The 19,605-nt window shown below is 42.6% G+C and overlaps 1 protein-coding gene across 1 annotated transcript; it reads right to left on the reverse strand.

Annotated features, from left to right (window-relative positions):
• Window positions 1-5,002: 5,002 nt before the first annotated feature.
• On the reverse strand, window positions 5,003-16,576 carry LOC147902433 (thymidine kinase a-like). Its single transcript, XM_087373257.1, has 4 exons — window positions 15,813-16,576; window positions 15,491-15,635; window positions 15,158-15,279; window positions 5,003-5,531 (listed from the first exon to the last, which is right to left on the reverse strand). Exons 1-4 carry the CDS (start codon window positions 16,349-16,351, stop codon window positions 5,261-5,263), a joined length of 1,077 nt encoding a protein of 358 aa, XP_087229383.1. The 5' UTR covers window positions 16,352-16,576; the 3' UTR covers window positions 5,003-5,260.
• Window positions 16,577-19,605: the final 3,029 nt, after the last annotated feature.

The following is a 19,605-nucleotide window of genomic DNA, read 5'->3' on the forward strand; positions in this document are numbered from 1 at the left end:
TCCATTCCCATTAGGCTCTCTCAATATTGCCACTTCTCAATGTTTTGGGTTTGTATTAGGTATAGATTTCTTTTTTTTTTCAATGATTCCTATCCCTTGAGCAAAAGTGATGGTTCCTCCTATAACTTGAATACACAACTTTCCTCAATTTCTTACTATATTTCTATTTTAATTCATAATCTCTCTCTCTCTCTCTCTCTCTCTCTCTCTCTCTCACACACACACACACACGACCTCTGTTGAGAGATATGTAAATTATTTTCTATAAACAATTAAAAAGTATGGTTATCAATGCTTCAATAAGATATTTCATTGAAAATAATGGTAAAGCCATAAAATGTATGCTTAACAATGACTCAACAATGGTAACAGTGTAATACCCGAACATAATGAGAGAGACCAAGGTAATCATGGACTATCCATGTTATTACTCCATGTACTATGAACCTTTCTGTATTAGTGCAGATTTTAGAAATGTCAAACATTTCGACACTATTCCATAGAAGCCTCAATTCTTCTATGACTAGTTCCATTACATGTCTAGTTTTTTACTTGATGTTTTCTTGAGACCTTACACATCACATTTATATGTAGATATTAAAATATACAAGAATGCATAAATATATATGTACCACCAAGAATCATTAAGTTTAGCAGTAAATCCTCTTTTTTTATTAATATTACATCGAAAGCAAGTCCCAACTTCACATTACGAGGATCATTCTTGAAATGTTTGGCAAAATATTTCAATATGTTGAAATGCTTCACAATCAACTAGAATACGCCACATCCCATCTTTACTCCGATTCTTTGCATGCTAATCCATATGTTGTCCCAATGTTCAATATCAAAATATGTGCCACATTCATACTATTATCAAAAAGTGTCTCAAGTCCTTTCGTGTTACATTGGTGGAGGGATCCTGTAGGCTGTGCTTTAGTAACTCTCCACACTTGGGACATTTTTTTTTTTCCCTGAAACTCTCTCTATACAAAATGCAATCATCGACACACATGCATGGTAGCTATTATAGTCCATTCCTAAGGATGTCAATAACAAACTTGTCTCTACTTTTGATGTGGGTATAGTATTGTTTGTCGTAATAGTTTTGTATGCAATAACCTACAAGATAAAGAAAAATTGAAGGAGCTTAGACCATATTCTTATGAGATTGGAAATAATAACAAACAAAAAAAGAAAATCCCTAGCAAGAATGGCTTTGACTTTTTTGAAGAGTGTTGATACAAAAGTATTGCTCTACCCGAATTGTTTGCAATTCATGATTAAAGACTTTTGCTGAAAGTTTTAATAGAGTTTGCAGCGTGTGCTTTCATAAATTGGAGCCATGGATTCTTTTTTCAACTTGGAAAAGTCATCCATGTCACGTTGTTAATTAGCACCATGATTGCTAGACCAATAATCGAATATATTATTAGGTCTGTCATACATTTGGTCCTCTTCATTAGGCATCATTGGTTTAGGATTTCTCACTCTAGACCATAGCAATTTGATATAGGGTAGGTGCCTTATGAGGTCCATGTTAGTTACCATGGATAGCATTATTCACCTCATTATCTTCATCATCAATCTAAATTTCAAAACCAAGTATAAAATATTCATAACCGCTCATTCAAAATGTTCCATATTAAAAACATCTAGTACTTAACAATTTAATAACATTCACATGAGAAATATAAGTATGCCACTTGTGTTGAGGACTTAGACCTTCTCTTTCTATTCTCCGTCTCCCTCAATATACCTTGATCTTCAAAATACAATATGTTGAGCTTCAAGATGGAAAATAACCTACTTCTTAAGACAAAATAGAGTAGACATCACCCTCTATAGATGGATACATAAGAAGTGGAAGATGGATACATTACAAGTGGAAGTATTGCACATAAAATACCACATTACAAGGGAAAATCATGTGAGGATGCAGTGCAACCTTAGGGCCCTTAGAAGTCATTTACAATCATAGGTCCACCCAACCTTAAGACAAAGCTCCATTTTAAAGTTATGCCATTTGAAAGTTGAGATCTCTATGGAAAAATGAAGAGAAATGGTGTTATATACATGAAACCCCTTAGGGCTAGTGTCTTTCAGTCAATGTGAGTACAACTCAAAGATGCAAGATGGGTGCTCACAAAGACATATCCCTAAGCCACTAAACACCTTGTTTTAGAGGTATACAACAAAAAGAATAGGTAAGAGATTTGGAAACGGTCATGTAAAACTTTGTAGGAAACCATCCTCCTCATTAGTGGAAAAAGGCCTGATTGGGAAGAACTTGACCCCTCACCAAAAGTCATGGCCATTGATCATCCAAGAAGATCAAGTGTTGTAATTAAAGGCCACCACAACTGTTGGTAGGATTCCACATAGTTTCATCATCAAGGGGTTGTGATTGAGGGAGTGGATCTATGCAAGAAGGGTTGTGATTGAGGCATTGGATTGAGACATGATCTTACGCTTCACACTTTACATCCCTTGGATGACGAAAATCCTATAGCCATGAATGGTGCAACTCGTGCACCCATTACATGGTCAAGTTGATCCTATGGCCTGGAATAGGGCATGGCCACCCTACTTTTGGATTATTAGATCAATTGAGCCTTGATCTAGGCCATTTAAATGCAAGTGAAATAGCTCATAAAATATAATATTTGCTAAAAACATATTAATGCGCCCCACCTCTCCTTTATGAGCTATCAAAATTACAAGCTACCATGACCTTCTTTAAAAAGAGGGAGGGAGGTTAAGGACTACCAAACAGCCAAAGAGGCAACTTCAATGTAGAGGCATGTGATGCCTACTCAATGATGACAGTAAGAAATGGCATCATGGACTTCTTGAAGGCTATGATTCTACCAAGGTCAAATCGTCAAAGAAACCAAGCCGATGAGATTTAATTGCAAGATACTTAGCTCACATAGAAGACTTAGTCGATGTCAAAGATTGGTGGAAACCTGCAATGGAGGAGTGTATGATTCACATCTTGTAAGACTCATAATCCAAATTTGAGGTTTGCGCACAAGGAGCAACATTTTGAAAACATCTTGTAGCAGAGTCGGTTTCTAGATGGGACCTTTGTGGAGAGGATCAATGAGTACTAGCCACAAAGGCAATTATCAAAGAAGCCACTCCAGTGAGATCTAGTTGCAAAATACTCAAGATTCACATAGGGGAAACTTGTAGTGCAATTGTATCTCAAAAGACTCATGGTCGAAACCCAAGGTTTGCTCAAAAGGAGCAACATTCTTAAAACATCTAGTAGCAGAGTCACAATCTCTAAACAAAACCTATGTTGGAGATTGGGATGTCTTTGCATAGGGATTAGCATTGAGATTTACATAGATATCAAACATACATGGTCGTTACTAGTCACAAGGTTACATTCTTGTCTAGTTACTTAATTTGGCTCAATTGGAGTGCGGGCGGATCTAAAAGACATGTACCACACCATCAAAGAGTGTTTCCCAAGGAGCAAATGGAGCACACTTTAAGTGGGTTGCACAATAGATAGATAGTAATTAGTTTAATTAGAAGATAAGTATGCTTTAGTTATCTAGAGCCCTTTGATCATTCGTATCCAAAAAAATTATCTAATTATAATTTTGACTGAAAACTGAGCATCCAAATTTTATACATTCTTCCTTGGCACCGGAGTCAATCTAACGTGAAGGGGCCTTACGTGACCGTTTATGCCCAAACCACAATAGACATTGAAAAATAAATCAACCACTCATTCACACAAGATCACACCCAAGTTCTAGATCCGACTCAAATGTGTGTGCACAAGCAAATATCAATTCCACGCTCAAATCCAAAGCAGGCAGTGAATATAACCAACATATGAATAGAAATGTCCACTCAAAGGACCTCAAAACATAGATACAAACCTCACTCACAACCTACAACACATATATAGCAAGATGCTGCTCCAGTAGTGCTAGATTTCATGTCACAAATTGGTCTCATGGTCATTTCTGTTGTGTGCCTCTCAAACAAGGACTTTGATGTCTTGAGGACCCCCTCAAACCTATGTCAGATGCCCTCCGGCACTTCTCTGATCTAGTCATTCTAAGCTCTTCACAAGTGCCAGGGTCTGCTGGATTTACTGCTAGTGCCTTTGTAGCACCCTACTGCTGCCTTTGACCACCTTCCCTTGTGCTGATGCACATCTCATAGCTTGAACAGCTGGCCTGATACTGAGGATTGCTGCTGTGTTTCACTGCCTTCTCTGCCCTGCAAAGAGCTTTGCTGAATGTGTCTGCCCACCCAATGGGGACTTTATACAGGAGCTGAAATCCTCTGATGAATCCTAATCTGGCCAACCCAATTAGGGCTAACTGGCATCTGTAGACTGGCCAACCAGCTATGCTGTAGAGCCTATATGAGGCCCTTCTTAGGTGCCTTTTGCCCCAGCCCTTCGCCAACATACAGGACCTTGCAGCCTTCTATGGGGCCCACACTCCCCCATGCGCTTCTTATTTGGGTTCTTATATGTGGGGGACCCTTATTTCTAACACTAGATTCCTATAGCAACAAGTAGGCTTTAAGTAATTAGTACATTGTTAGACAAACGGGGATCCATGATAAGAAAAAACTGCCCATTTGCAGGAATGAAAGAAGGGACAATAAAATTTTCTATAAACACTTAACGAGTGGGATCTGTGTGTGTGTGTGTGTGTGTGTGTGTGTGTGTGTGTGCGTGTGTGTGTGAGAGAGAGAGAGAGAGAGAGAGAGAGAGAGAGAGAGTTACCCTCAATATTTCGTCCATGTGTTATTTCATTGCATGATATATGCACTCATTGACACATGTAGGGATATACATTTATTAAAAAGAGATCGCTATCCGTTAAAGCTGAGAGAGAGAGAGAGAGCAGACTGAGCCTGACTGAAGCTAGCAATTTGTGCAAAGGCTTTAAAACATTAGCCAGCTTTATGAGGTTGTCTTGAGTTCAATTATAACCTTGCCATGTCAAATACTCAATCATCGTGAAGAATATTCTACCAGAATCTATTATAAGAAGAATATGGATCTGTTGCATACTAGAGGTGTGTGTGTATAAACTTATGAATGCATGTTCAGCAATTTCAATTTTTCTCAGGGTGCCTTCCTTACAGGGAGGTGAACCAGAGTCAACAAAAGACCAGAACTGCACTTCTCTATGTGAAATACATTCGTAGTACAAGTTTTCTGCAATTTCGAAACTCCTGGATCGATGCAAAATTGCTGCCAGTACTTCTAACACCTTTACTTACTGAGGGTTTCGTCACATTGAAAGGATACTAATTTGCCAGCATCTAGTACTGTTCTAGCAGTTTCCATTGCAATCTGCCCACTCAAATAATGTTGTCGGCAGACTGGCATGTATATTTCTGTTCCACCAATCACTTCCCTGTTCATTTCATCTGTCTTCCTGAATGTGAAATGTGCTGGCTTTCCACACAACTCACAATGGGAAGACAACTTAACAATACTATCTGCAAGGGGTACCAAGTCCAGGATTGATCCAAAGCTCTTCCTGCAAAGCAAAGAAAGAGCCATTCCAGCTATTTAAAATAATTTCTAATTCCATAAAGAGAGGTTTACATCTTGCCTCACCATAAATAAAAAACAGAATATCAAAATTAGTTAAGAAATGCAAGAGACTCTGCATTTCAGCAAAAATCCATGAGCAAAACAAATGTGAGCACAGGCATTACTAAGATGCAACAAACATGTCCTGGTGCACAGAGAGAGAGAGAGAGAGAGAATAGGAGGGCAGGGAGAGGGTTTGAGGGGTTTTTTACATCAGGGCACAAGCCAGATGGTTACATATAATGTCACAGCATCTCTTTGACAATTTGATTCACAGGTTCAGTCTGCTATTGATATCGGACTGGCAACCCTTAAGAACATGCATAAATGCTTTAGAACTGAAAATCTTCAAAGATCAGGTTGGTCACCCAACCAGTCTGGTCGGTCAACTGACTGGTCAGGTCGACCTGTTTCGGGCCCATTTAAGGGGTTGTAGCCTCTCATTCCTCGCATTTATTCCAGCATTCAATACATGCAATTATGGCCCTTGATTCCAGCAGCCATTCATCGCCATGGCTAGCAGCATGACACAGCAGATCCCACATATCCAGGAGCCATATGGGTGCTGCGCAGCCATAGAAGCCAGCATCCTCCTCCTCTGGCGTCTAGTTCAGACAGAGGCTTCCACATCAGTTAGAGAAGTTTCCGTCGCATCTTTGCAGTCATTTTACAGCAGCATGATCCTCCAATGGGTATCCATTTTATACGCCACTCTGGCATTCAAGTACAAGCAGATGTAGGGCATTTTTGCCAGCTCTATATATATCATAAATAAAGCAGTGTGCAGTAGTTAGGAAGATCTCTGGTGTGCCTTCATGCTTGAGGTCTCCACATGTTACAGAGCTTCTTTGACTAAGCTTCCTTCGGATGCAGGATATACCGCTTCCTTGCTTGCTGCCCACATCGGGGAAGCTATCCATCATGTGATCTCGGAAGGCTCACCACAGTGCATCCACTTTTAGGTGACCCTACCTGAAATGCTGCTGTAAGTCACTAAGAGGTATACCTGTGATGGAAAAGAGAGCCGAGAGTTTGTAGATGCATTATCCACCATGCCATCCCAGACAAAATGACTGATTACTTTGTGCCTAATGGCCACAAAATCTCCCTCGAACTCTACTCGTTTGCCAGTTACACACTTAAAGAGCTGACGGCATATGAAAGCCGAGTGAGGGAACATACAATACCTGGCAGGAATGCTCTGCCATCAGGAAGGGTCTCAAGCTTTCCTTCTCCTCACACCGAAACTGTGGAGTTGTATCTGATGTAAAGGTTGCCTAACTTTCACCGAAGGTCTTTAAACATCTCGAGCTTTCCTTCTCAAGTTAGAACTGTAGGATTGGCTCCGATGTAGGTGTCGCCTGACTCTTTAAACATCTCACGAGATGGTGTCATGTGCTTGAAGCACCACGTCAAGTATCCATTCCCATGAATCACCAATGGTTAGAGCAGCCCCCTCTCCCTCTAAAGAAGATCAAGCATCCAGCTCTCTATATGAACAAAGGCTGTAGTAGTGGCAGCTGCAGCAGAGGAAATAATTACTCCTCCGAGAGCACTTTTTCCCATAGTGGCTGTTCTCGCCACAGTTGCTGCGCATGCACCCCGCCTTCAAGGCATCTATCTCTACATCACACGTCAATCTGTGAATGGAAAGATTTCTACTTACCCTTTCCTTTGTTGTTTCATCCTTTGTCCTACCGAGCAGCCAATACCTCCGCCCTGTGGAGGGTTCTGGAACACATAGGCACATTTTCCTCCCACATTAGTGTTCAGCCTTCACTAGTGATAAGAGAAGAGTAGACCACTGAATAGTGAGAAAATAGATGGAACAGTAACATGAGGCCATGTACTCTGAAGAAATCTCCTTGTCTGCTTGGAGTACCTCCTGATGAAGTGCCTGCAACTTGTTGATATGCTCCCGCATGGTTGCTGACTTTGCGGAGTTCAACACTCACACCTAGACTTCCAAGGAGACTCACTTCACAGGGAAGAATCTATTGTAGAGGGACAACAAATGCTCCAAATTCCCCTTTACCAGTGTTATGTGCTTGACGTGGTTGATTACTTGAGTAGTATAATTAAGAAAAATGAAGAAAATACTGTTAGACGCTGTGGGATACCCTCTGTGTGAGAGGTCACTTTTCTAACATGGTATCAGAGCCCTGACGGAAGTTCTCGGGAAGTGGAGGTTGAAGGCAAAGACCTTGTTGAAGGACGACCTTGATTCATTGCTCGGAGGAATCAGCTGACGGAGCCTGAAGGATTGTACCCAGACGAGAGGCTCAGGTTCAAACAAGTGTACGACACTCTAAACCCTTTTACTATTTCAGTTCATTATCATGGCCAATAGATACCAGACCCCAAACTTTGGTGAGACAGGCAAGCTCGACGGGACCAACTACCCATTGTGGAAGATGAAGGTCCGGAGCCACTTAGTGTTGAGGGAGTCATGGGGGATTGCAATGGGGACGAAGGTGATGCCTCGGGCCACCATGACTACTCCGCCACATCAAGCTCGACGGTGGTGACAACGCCTACAAACCCTATCTTAGTGAGAGCATGGCAAATCCGAGATGTGGAAGGCTTCCCTATCAATGTGGGTACAACGGCGGATGTGGTATTGCCGCATATTCAAATGGCAGAGACTTCTTACAAGGCCTGCACTACATTGAGAGATATGTATGAGCTCGACAATGAGGCAAGAATCTTGGACTTCGAGACGAGCTATTCAGCATGAGTATGGATGAAGGGGAATCAGTACAAGAATACATCACCAAGATGAAGGTGGTGCGGGATAAACTGGTGGTAGTTGGTCAAAGGACGAGCTCGACTAGGATCGCAAGGTTGTTACTAGGAATGCTACCTCGAAGCTACAGTAGTTTTGTGACTAGTGACTTTCGAGGAGCCGGTTCTATTGTTGCTGCAGCAAGAGGCTCAAGAAAAGAAGTACGATGGTACAAACAAGGATGACAAGGCCCTAGTAGCTCAAGACAAGAGCAAAGGCAAGGGCAAGGATAAGCTTGGTAAAGGCAAGCCCAAAATTGACGACAGAGCGACTCTTCAGATGAAGACAACAAGAAGAAGAGAAAGAAAGAGAAGAAGTGCTTCTACTGCGATGAGTTACAACATTTTGTGAAAGATTGCAAAAAGAAGAAGAGTGCCAACTCACATGGACCCTAGTGTTATTGTCAGGATGTCAAACATTGAGGATTGGTCAGACAAGGAGTCAAGATCTTTTGTGAAGGTGATGGACAGCGACGAGTGCCTGGAATCATCTTGGATTTGTGCCTGGGATATGCTGTCTCGAGTATTGCGTTTAGTTACAGACCTAGCCAAATGAAGGGCGGGTTAAAACAGACCCTAAGAGCTTGGTGCCTAGAGGCATGAGGGAGACAAGTCGAGGATGCTGGTACATGCAGAGCTCAAGTTTAGAGGTTGGTTCGTGACTGGTGGTGGTGCCATCACGTGCTGCCAAAGATGAACCTATGTACCCGACTGGTGTGCGAAAGAGGAACCGGACCTAGCAGAGTAGGAGCCACTTGTTGAAAAGCCATAGAAGGACTATTTCAACATTGGACCTTTCCAAAGGCCTACAACACGAGAGCTACTGGAGTATCATCATCAACGTGTTGATGTTGGGCCAATGTGGGTCGGTGAGAGAGTGTTGGAAAATGAATGGTCACCTCCCCACTTGTGAGTCCCCAAATGAGGTGTAAAAGAACCTAGCTGTCAGGAGCAGATCCACGGAGGCCTGTCTGGCTGGAGCAAGTCACGGATGATGTCAGCAGTAGTACGAAAGTGTACGGAACTAAGGCGCACACATGTGGGCAGATTAGGGTATCGGCAAGGGGTGCAACAAGACAAGGCAGATGTCATGTGCACGGATTGGTATCTAACGTGTACTAGGTACACAAGACTAGCTCAGGTAGCCTGGGGAGGCTTAAAGCTAGGCACGCTTGATTCTCAGGTTGAGTGGCAAGGGTACGAACCAGATAGAGGTCTTTGCTATTTTTGGCACTTGGGGCCCGAGTCTATATAAGGGGGCCAGAGGTTCAGTTCTCAAGGAGCCGATGGGAGCAAGTCTCGTTCCCGGGTGCTAGGAGTGATCCTGGATTGAGTAGGGTGAATTCGCAGGAAGCAAGGTGGAGTGGAAGAGAGGCCATGAGAAAGGTTGTCTGTAAGGGGAAGAGCTTGGGAGTAGATCGTTAGTTGTAGGAGTTGGCGCAGGGAAAAAGTAGAGTGAGTTCCAGAATGAAAGCAGAGAGCAAGGATGGGATGGAAGGCCGCGTACATCCTTCGGGATGAGAATTAGGGAGCGGGTGTTGATGGCTGGAGTGTGGATGGTGATGCGCAGTAGATGGCAGTCTCGAGGGACTGGTTTGGACGCGAAGCGGGCTAGGAAAGCTACGCCAAATTGGGCTTTGAAAGCTTAAAAAAACAAAAGCCCTACCAAAAGTAGGGTCTGCTTTTTTGGCGTGCAGGCTACTATAAGCCTGGATTATGGTGCTCTTTGTTCAAGCGGCCATCTCGCATGCTCCAGTTCGCAGTCCATGAGTACGCACAGCTAACCATCCACCCGCCATCACCGGGTTAGCTCAGGCTGGTTCATCGCAATTCTGAGTTTGGAACAGCCCCCCTCTCATAGCCTTCCAGTTCGCCATCTTGCTGCTCCTTTGCTTCATCGTTCTCCCCCCTAACAAACTCTCTAGGCAGATCGTTGCTTGCAGCCTGCTTTAGGATTCTGCCTTCACTGCTGCCCACTCCTTTCTTCACGATTCTCTTTCCCTTCCCTTTGGCCTTCAAAGCTCCTTCACTCCACATCCTTCATGGCAGATTTAGTAGACCCCGAGCTCGCTATGGGTGATCAAGATATGAACTACCATGGGGAAGATGACCAAGGCCTCTACGACGATTTGATTACGAAGTCAGCCTTCAGTGAATTCACCACTGCTCTTGATGAAAAGTTTGAGCAAGTTAACACAAATCAAACGGGGTTGACATAGCAACTCCAAGGGATTCAGACTACACTCACACTTTTGACAAGCACTGTTCAGGCACTCACGCATGTGGATGCCATGGCTTCAGTGTTAGGTCCGAACATCACTCCAGATCCTTTTCCCGGAGATCAAAAGTCTTGTACTACGAAGGTTGTTGACACTTGATTGCACAAGTGGCAAGTACACTTCCAGTTCCACCCTTAACCAAATGACAAGAAAATACAGCTTGCAGCAGGGTTTAGGTCAGAAAAGGCTTTATTGTGGTGGAAGGAACTCCGACACAAGCCTACAACATGGATAGAATTCGAAGGGGTCTTCAAGAAAGAGTTTCAACTGCAGGATTATCTGAATATGGGCTATATTTGCCCAAGTAAATCACCTTGGGAAGCACCTATCCTCTTAAGAAAGAAGAAAGATACTTCGTGAAGAATGTGTGTAGATTATAAACGATTGAATAAAGTGACAATTAAGAATCGATACCCTCTTCCTCATTCCGATGATTTGATAGACCGTCTGGCCGGAGCAAAGTATTTCACTAAGATTGATTTGCGTACGGGTTATCACCAAATCCATATCTATGCTAAACACATAGATAGAACCTTTTGGTTTGACCAATGCTCCTACCACCTTCCAACAAATGATGAACGATTTGTTCCGAGATTTTCTAAGCAAATTCGTTGTCGTGTTCTTAGATGACCTCTTGGTATATAGCCGAACGCTAGAGGATCACATAAGACACCTCTGGATTGTCTTAGTTATTCTAAGACAGCATAAGCTCTATGCCAAGATGAGTAAATGTGACTTCTTTATGAAGGAGATCATTTACTTAGGACACAAGATTTCTTCTAAAGGTATTAGCATTGATCTAGATCGTATCCAGAAGGTTTTAGAATGGCCTATCCCTCAGACTGTGAAACAACTTCGTTCTTTCCTAGGATTCACGATATTTCTACGGAAGTCTGTGCGTAATTATTCACACATCACGACACCCCTGACAAACATATTAAAAGGTCGTGGACGTGGGTCTACCCAGCCGATCTCTTGGAATGATGCATTGAACAAGGCTTTTGAAACCTTGAATTAACTATCAAGGAAGCACCCATTCTTGCATTACCCGATCCTACCCGACCTTATGTTTTAGAGGCTGATGCGAGTGATTTTGCGATTGGGACAGCTTCATTCCAAGAGGGCAGACCTGTAGCTTTTGAGAGTAAGAAGCTAGACGACACCCAATATCGTTGGCCCACACTACTTGTATGGTTCGAAGTTTCTTGTATTGACCGATCATCGATCAATCAAGTATGTGTGTGATGGGTCCGAATTGCGGGGACAGAAGGCTAGATGGGCAGAATTAATGCAAGATTTTGATTTTGAAATACGTTATCGAAAGGGTTCACTGAATAGTGTGGCAGATGCCTTCAATCGAGTCAAGTTTGTAAATGCTATGTCATTTATGAAAATATCCTCAAACCTATTTCAATCCTTGAGAGGGCTTTGTGCAACTGATAGTCATTTCAATCCTTGAGAGGGCTTTGTGCAATTGATAGTCATTTCAGTTCTTATTGGCAGAAAGTCCAGGATGGGAGCTCCATGGTTGACCAAGACTTGGGGATTGTGCCACCTACGGTACAGGCGACGGGAGGTCAATGGATGATTAGGAACGGCTTGCTATTCCGGAATGGAAAGATATGTGTGTCAGATGTTTCGGATCTTGAGTGTCATGATGCTCCTAGTGCTAGATATCCAAGTATACATCGGACTCTGTCTCTTGTGAAGCATATCTTTTATTGGCCTAAGATGCGTGCATTTATTGAAAACTATGTGGTAGGTTGCCGGGTTTGTTAGGTTACTAAGGCAAAACGGCTTAGAAGCGTGGGTTTATTACAGCCATTGCAAACCCGGGTAATAAATAGGAAAGTATTTCCATGGATTTTATTACCGGTTTGCCAAGAACGCGCAAGGGTCATGACTCCATTTGGGTCATAGTGGACCGTCTAACAAAAATGGCTAGATTCTTACCTTCTAAAACAACTATTTCAACTGTTCAGCTGGCTCACGAGTTTGTGGACCACTTGTTTAAGCTATATGGTTTGCCCTCTGACATAGTCAATGACAGGGACTCGAAGTTTGCAAGTAACTTCTGGACACTTGTTTTTTAGGAGTTAGAAACTACTCTAAGTATGAGTTCCTCAAATCATGCACAATCTGATGGCAGCACAGAGAAGGTCAACCAATTGGTTGAAGATATGCTTCGGGCATATGTTTCTAAGAGACAATCTTCATGGGAAGATTATCTACCCTTACAGTGCGAAGCATTTGAGTACTGGTTACAGTCCTTTTATGCTCATATACGGGTTTCAACCTAGGTCACCAGTTATGGTTGGGTTAAACGGAATCCAAAATGATGCTGCAAAGACATTCTTGCAAGACATGCAAGAAATGTTATAGTTTGCCAAGGAGTCTATTAGAAGTGCTCAAGATCAGGACAGATTTTATGCTAATAGACATCGTTCACGTAGAGAGTTCTCTGAAGGAACGATGGTATATTTGCGAATTCCCAAGGAATCCAAGAGCCTAAGTACTGGTTTGGTTCCAAAGTTATCACCTAGATACTGTGGTCCGTTCAAGGTTATTAAAAGAATTGGACCAGTTGCATATAGACTAGAATTGCCTCCTGATGTTAAAGCACATCCAGTATTTCATGTCAGTAGATTGAAAGAGTTACTGGGTGCAGATGATCAAATTGTTTCTCCTCAAGAAATAATAGAAGTTACAGATTTGACTTTTATTCCACACGAACTTGAGAGTATTCTTGAATTTCAGGATAGATAGATTCGTAATAGAACTATCACGGAATACAAGATCAAGTGGAAGGATCGTTTTGAGGAGGATGCAACATGGGAGACATTACAGGACCTCCAGAGGACGTTCCCGGGTTTTTTAGCGAACTCAAGAGTGAGTTCTTAGAGAAGGGGAAGTATGTCATGTGCACGGATTTGTCTCTAACATGTACTAGGTACAGAAGACTAGCTCAAGTAGCCTGGGGAGGCTTAGAGCTAGGCAGGCTTGATTCTCAGGTTGAGTGGCAAGGGTACGAACCAGATAGAGGTCTTCACTATTTTTAGCGCTTGGGGCCCGAGTCTATATAAGGGGCCCAGAGGTTCAGTTCTCAGGGAGCCGATGGGAGCAAGTCTAGTTCCTAGATGCTAGGTCTGATCCTGGATTGAGTCGCGGGTGCACGCCTACATCATAGCGTAGCACAAGGCCCAGCAGCAGATCCCAGGCTTCACAACGCCACCTGGTGGTATGGGACACCAGGCTGGTTAGGATCTGGTTGGGAGTTCGTGCCAGTAGCTCAGCTCATGGCTCGGAGGGGACATCTTCTGATTCGGGATCGCATCCCATAGATGTCATGGTTGGGTGGTGAGCAGCCTGCTCAGATTCCTTGCAGATCAGAGGTTTCAGGAGTGCTGGGGTCGTATCAGCAGACCAGCAGAGGGAGTCGGCTATATGAAGGGGCTGGAAGGGCGGTTGGAGCCAGCCAACCAGGCCTTATATAGGGCAGACCTAGGGGCTGGGCCTCTACCTTGAAGTGAGGGTTAGTGCCCTAGTTTTGTGGGCCAAAGATCCCCTTATAATGAGAGCCCTTTAGGGCGGTTTCGAAGCAGGCTGGTCGGCCTGTTTGGGTTGGCCAGAATGAGCCTCCTGGGTCAGTTCTTTGAGCAGGGATTTTGCCCTAAAAAAGAGGGCATTTGGGCCGCCCCCATTACTCATCACCTGAAGCAGCGAACACAGGAGCAGCAGTTAGGGATTCCTTGGGTCAATTCCCAAAGGGCAAAGGAGATCTAGAGGAGCTGCAGACGGAGCTAGTAGGTGCTGCCCACCTAGGCTGGTTTCTAGACAGCAAGGTGGAGGGATCCTTTGGACAGAGAGTCTACATACGCTCAGTGGAGCAGATGTTGTGAAGTACACACACTTGTTGAAGCAGTGTGATTCCATAGTGAACACTTCCGCGTGTAATTCTGGGCTAACTATCAGTCTTCCGCTGCGGGATACCCTCTGTGTGAGAGGTCACTTTTCTAAAACATGACAGTCCCAAGATCTAAGATCAAAAGGAAGGTTCCTTTTCAGCCATTACTAGCTCTTTGCACCGTGCTCCCAAAGTTGCATCAATGGAACATCGTGATGCTATGCCATTCCATGCAAGAAATGATGTTAAGGCACACAAACCCGACAATCACATGATTACTTATTTGCAAGAGATTTCGTTGCCTTAGATGTATGGTCCCGTTTTGGCATTGTCCTTGGATGCGATGGCAGGGAGTTTTGTGTGCGCTATGACTCTCAATTTCTCAATGATTTTGCAAGACCTCACTGCACCATAAATGCAATTCATAACAGCGAGGCGATTGGTAGGAGCTTAAGAAACGAAGTCGCATGTATGCATTGTAGTTGCTTGAGCCCCATACAGTTGTATTCCTTGGGGATAATGCTATCATCCAGCACATACTCTCAGAATTTGACAATATGCCTCACCAGGTACGTCCATAAAGAGAGAGAGGGGGAGAGAGACCTCAAAAAGTCACCATCCAGGCCTGCAACTATAATAGTTTTGCTCTCAAGGTCGGCAGCAACTTGACAAAACCTGTAGAGGTCTTTGAAAAACTGAGCTTCATCGATGCCTATAACATCCAGCTGCAAAGCAACTACACATATTAAGTAACATATTCTAGCCTTTTACAAAGTCCTCTACCTCTCTCCTCCTCTTTTCAGATAAAGGATCTATGCATTATACATCAAATGCTTCAACACTCCGCATAGTTCAAGCATTTCTATAGAGGATGAATCAACGTTCGATACACTTCAAGCATAACTTCCATGTTGTTCATAGACCAGTTGAAGGCACCTTTGCGTAAGACTCTTCTCCGATTTTAGCTCTGAAACTTGCAAGACTTGGTACGGCCCAACAAGGCATTTGCATGCCATCATGAGAAACTATAGCAGACAGCCCGTACCTTGTATCCTTGTCTGACTTCACCATTGCAACCGTTCTGCATACCAAAGGGTGAAGAAATGGGTAAACAAGAAAGGCCCTCTGTGTTATCATCATCTGCATGGCCAGACTCGACATTGACTAAGGACTTTCTTAGCTTCGCATAATCGAGATAAAGCAGAAAAAGGCGGTAGGAAACCGCGTTCTAAAAGCGTTGATTTGTGCAAACGCTCACCTGCCTGCCTTTGCTTCGGCTTGCACCCTCTTGAGCAGAGCAGTGGTCTTGCCGGCAAACATAGGACCAACTACTAAATGGATGCCGCCAGTTACGGCCTGTTGTCCTCCACTCACCACGGCTCCCCGGGATGGATGGGCTTGCTCCTTATGGTCTGCTTTTGGAGCTTTCGACCGTAAAGCTCTACTCGATGGGGTGTTAATGCCAGAGGAAAAACCCGCCCTCCTATCGAGGCCAAACGACACCCACCTCCCACCAAGACTTTTGCCATAGTTACAGCATCTCGAGGCCAGAAGTTCTATATCTTGAGAGTATACGTGGGAGCCGAAACTCGAAAAATAATCAAGCATGCGATGTGGTCTTCGAAGAGCCTCGCTTTGGATGATGAAAGCCGTACGAGAGACGCGAGAGATGGGAGAATGAATCGATACAGTGTTGCGGCAGGGAAGCGGTGTTTGAGTGAGCATTGTCTCTCCCGACACACCGCTACACAGGGGAAGCTGTGATCGAAGGAACACCAATCTACCGATTCGCTTCATCCGCACCAAAACAACCTCATCTCCGATCTGTTTCGAACTCCAAATGGGTGAAACAAATCAAGCGAGGTCGCTGATCGTGGTGTCTGTACTGCTAGAATCTGGCCATCATCTCAGAAACCTCAGAATTCCCATCAGAGGTGGTTCAAAATTTGGTGCTCACTGAGTTGAGAAGTATCGCACCTTTGAGAGGAAAGCTACGCACCACCTTTGAGGGTTTTTGGGGTTTTCCACGTGGGAATTAGTCTTGAACTTTTACCTTTGACGGTTTTTGGGGTTCCATGGTGAAAGTCAAGCTCGTTAAGGCGTGGGTTACGGAGCAGCATTGCTCTCTGGGGAGAGTTTCTTGGTTAGAATACACGACCAGGCGTGGGAACAAGTCTCGCTCGGATCCTCCCTATGCTCTCGCTGTCTCCTACGAAATCTTGCAACTCCTTTTGTCTCTCCAAAAGCTTGATGTTAGCCTTGAAATAAGAAGTCCTTCAAATCTTGAAGTCCTCCAAAAAAGGTAAACAAATCTCCTATTTGAGAGAGAGAGAGAGAGAGAGGGGCCTGCACATTGCTGCTTCAGCACGACATCATGGACGTGGTGGTATAAGGACTTCCTGGTAAGTGGTAAAGCATCTACCAAATGAAGGAATAGTTTAGATTATAGTTTACGTGGTAGCAGAGGAAAGTATCACTATTGGAGTGATAACCTAGTGGTTGGTCAAGGGCCTTGAGTGAGATAGGAGAGGCCTTGGGTTTAATATTTGAAAGTGTGCACGACAATTTAAATATTGGTGGGCCAACCACATGGCAAGCGCATGTGGTCACCTTCTATGCTTTGGTCTTTGTCCTTGTGCACAACTAAATTGCCACATAGTAGGTGCACACGTTGATTCGCCTCTCCTCCCACTTGCCAAGCATCTTGTGATTTAAAGGGAGAGCATCAAGTCCTGGAGAGAGAACAACCTCAATAATATATAGTATAGATTAGGGTATATGCTCTAATGCATCCGTCACTTTCCCCCCTCTTTGAATTGCGATACAATTAAGCAAGGTCTTTAAATTGCGCATATATATGGGAAGTGGGTTCTTTACTCATAATGCATTCCATTTCATTACTGAAGATAATGTTTATAGCTTTGTTGTAATTGATTCCTGGCATTGAATAATCCGTACATCATGTGATGTGATCTATATGGGTTTGACTCAAGAACCCCTCCAAAAGGAGTGCTTGCTCTATAACTACACTACGAGCACGACACGGGGAGGGGGGGGCACTATGTATAAACCTTATATATCATGTGCGTTCGAGGCCAATTTGTAAAAACCCTTATCTGTCATGAATAAAACACACCCTTTTTCTATTCAATCTGTGAATACCCCCTTTATATGATACCCTTTTGAATGTGGAAAAAATGTGTAAAAGGGGGATAAAAATCTCTTTCTATTGAATCCACGTACCATGCTTACATGTTTAAGGATGACCACCCCCCCCCCCCCCCCCCCCCGCCCCGAGGAGCAAGAGAGGGAGATGTCATGGATAACACTAACATTGAAAGGCTATTACAAGCTCACATAGGATATGGAGATTTTGAAAACCTACCATGATGAAAGATTACAAAAGTATGCTTTTGTAAATAATGATGTGCTAGCTAGAACCACCTACATACTTTGTAATTTTTCCATTTAATGAATCTTAAGTGGTCTGCATTAACAAATTGCTTGACAACAAAGTACAATAAAACCACACAAAAAAGCAAATATTCACTACGAATGCAATCTCAATGCAGTACAACAAGCAATAACAGAGTTGATACATGTAAATCCATTAACTTTTGCATGCTATCCCTCAACATCACTTTTCTTGGTTCTTTTTGAAACTTTTCTACTGTTTTTTATATCTTGCTTTATCCCTTTTATTAGCAAATCAAAGATTTCTAATATCTGTTGGTTGGTATAATTTTCTGTCCACAAACTCCATGCGAGTCTTAGACTACTTCTTTGTAATCCAAAATCAAGGAAGCCAACAAATTGCTTGACAACAACGTAAGCAGACACGTAAGCAGACACTATGAATGCAATCTAAATGCAATACAATAAGAAATAATAGAATTGATACATGTAAAGCCATTAACTTGTGCATGCTAATACATCCACAAATTCCATACCATTCTAGGTGATTTACTAAAACATAGCAGATTAGTAGTACAAGTCTTAGACTACTTCTTTGTAATCCAAAATAGAGGAAGCCAACATGACCATGGCCTAATATGGATAAAAAATGCACCAATTTACAACAAGGAGAGCATTGAAGAGCTTATACCATTTATCAATGAATACAAACATTGAAGAACGTATCTCATTGAACATTGCCTAATATGGATATTTTTTTAAACAATTGACAATAAGAACAATATTGAAGAACTTATATATCATTCAATACATTACATGTAATAAAAAAGTATCAAATGACAACATGAGGCAAATATAGACACATAAACATTCACCATGTTATTTGGAAAAACAAGGAACAAAATGTGTTTTTTGTCATATACCACCATTGAATAGGAGAATCATATTAATGCCATAGAAGATGATATAGAAACAAAAATTGATAAGATATACAACCACATCAACTCCAAGATGGTTGAATGAACTCTTGATTCAACATTAAACTTTGAAAATTTGGTTGAAAAAGATGCATTTAACTACAAAATATATATTTTCTTGCACCATGATCCCAAATAAACAAGGCAGAGTTATATTTTAAAAAAGAAACTAAATACATCTTCACATATGCATTCAATAAGAAACTATATACATCTTCATAGGTGCATTCATTAAGAACCTAAGCTATCTCTAGCAATCAGATCCTGATATACATATTTACCTATATGAAGTAGCAAAGCTAGCAATGCAATGCAATGAAGATAACCAAGAGAATGGATAAAAGCAAAAAGGTGGCACAACGATAAGATCAATGGAGGCACACAAGGCAGTGTTATATTTAAAAAACGAAACTAAATACATCTTCACACATGCATTCAATAAGAAAGTAAAGACATCTTCAAAGGTGCATTCATTAAGAATCTAAGCTATCTCTAGCAATCAGATCTTGATATACATATTTACCTATATGAAGTAGCAAAGCTAGCAATGCAATGCAATGAAGATAACTAAGAGAATGGAGGAAAGCAAAAAGGTGGCACAACGATAAGATCAATGGAGGCACCAATGGAAAGCATGTGTTGCAAGAAAGCAAATGATGG

Source organism: Dipteris shenzhenensis, chromosome 4, assembly GCF_047967505.1.
Source record: "Dipteris shenzhenensis isolate YYH24624 ecotype China chromosome 4, Dip_SZ_1.0, whole genome shotgun sequence".
In the NCBI taxonomy this organism is placed as follows: Eukaryota; Viridiplantae; Streptophyta; class Polypodiopsida; order Gleicheniales; family Dipteridaceae; genus Dipteris; species Dipteris shenzhenensis.

Bases quoted from the DNA above. Each gene is read 5' to 3' on its own strand.
- LOC147902433 (XM_087373257.1), bottom strand. From the start codon at position 16,351: ATGAAGCGAATCGGTAGATTGGTGTTCCTTCGATCACAGCTTCCCCTG. The intron at 15,280-15,490 runs GTGCCTTCAACT...GTTGCTTTGCAG, and splicing joins GAGAAGAGTCTTACGCAAAG to CTGGATGTTATAGGCATCGA. The intron at 5,532-15,157 runs GTCTCTCTCCCC...TTTGCTTTGCAG, and splicing joins CTGGATGGTGACTTTTTGAG to GAAGAGCTTTGGATCAATCC.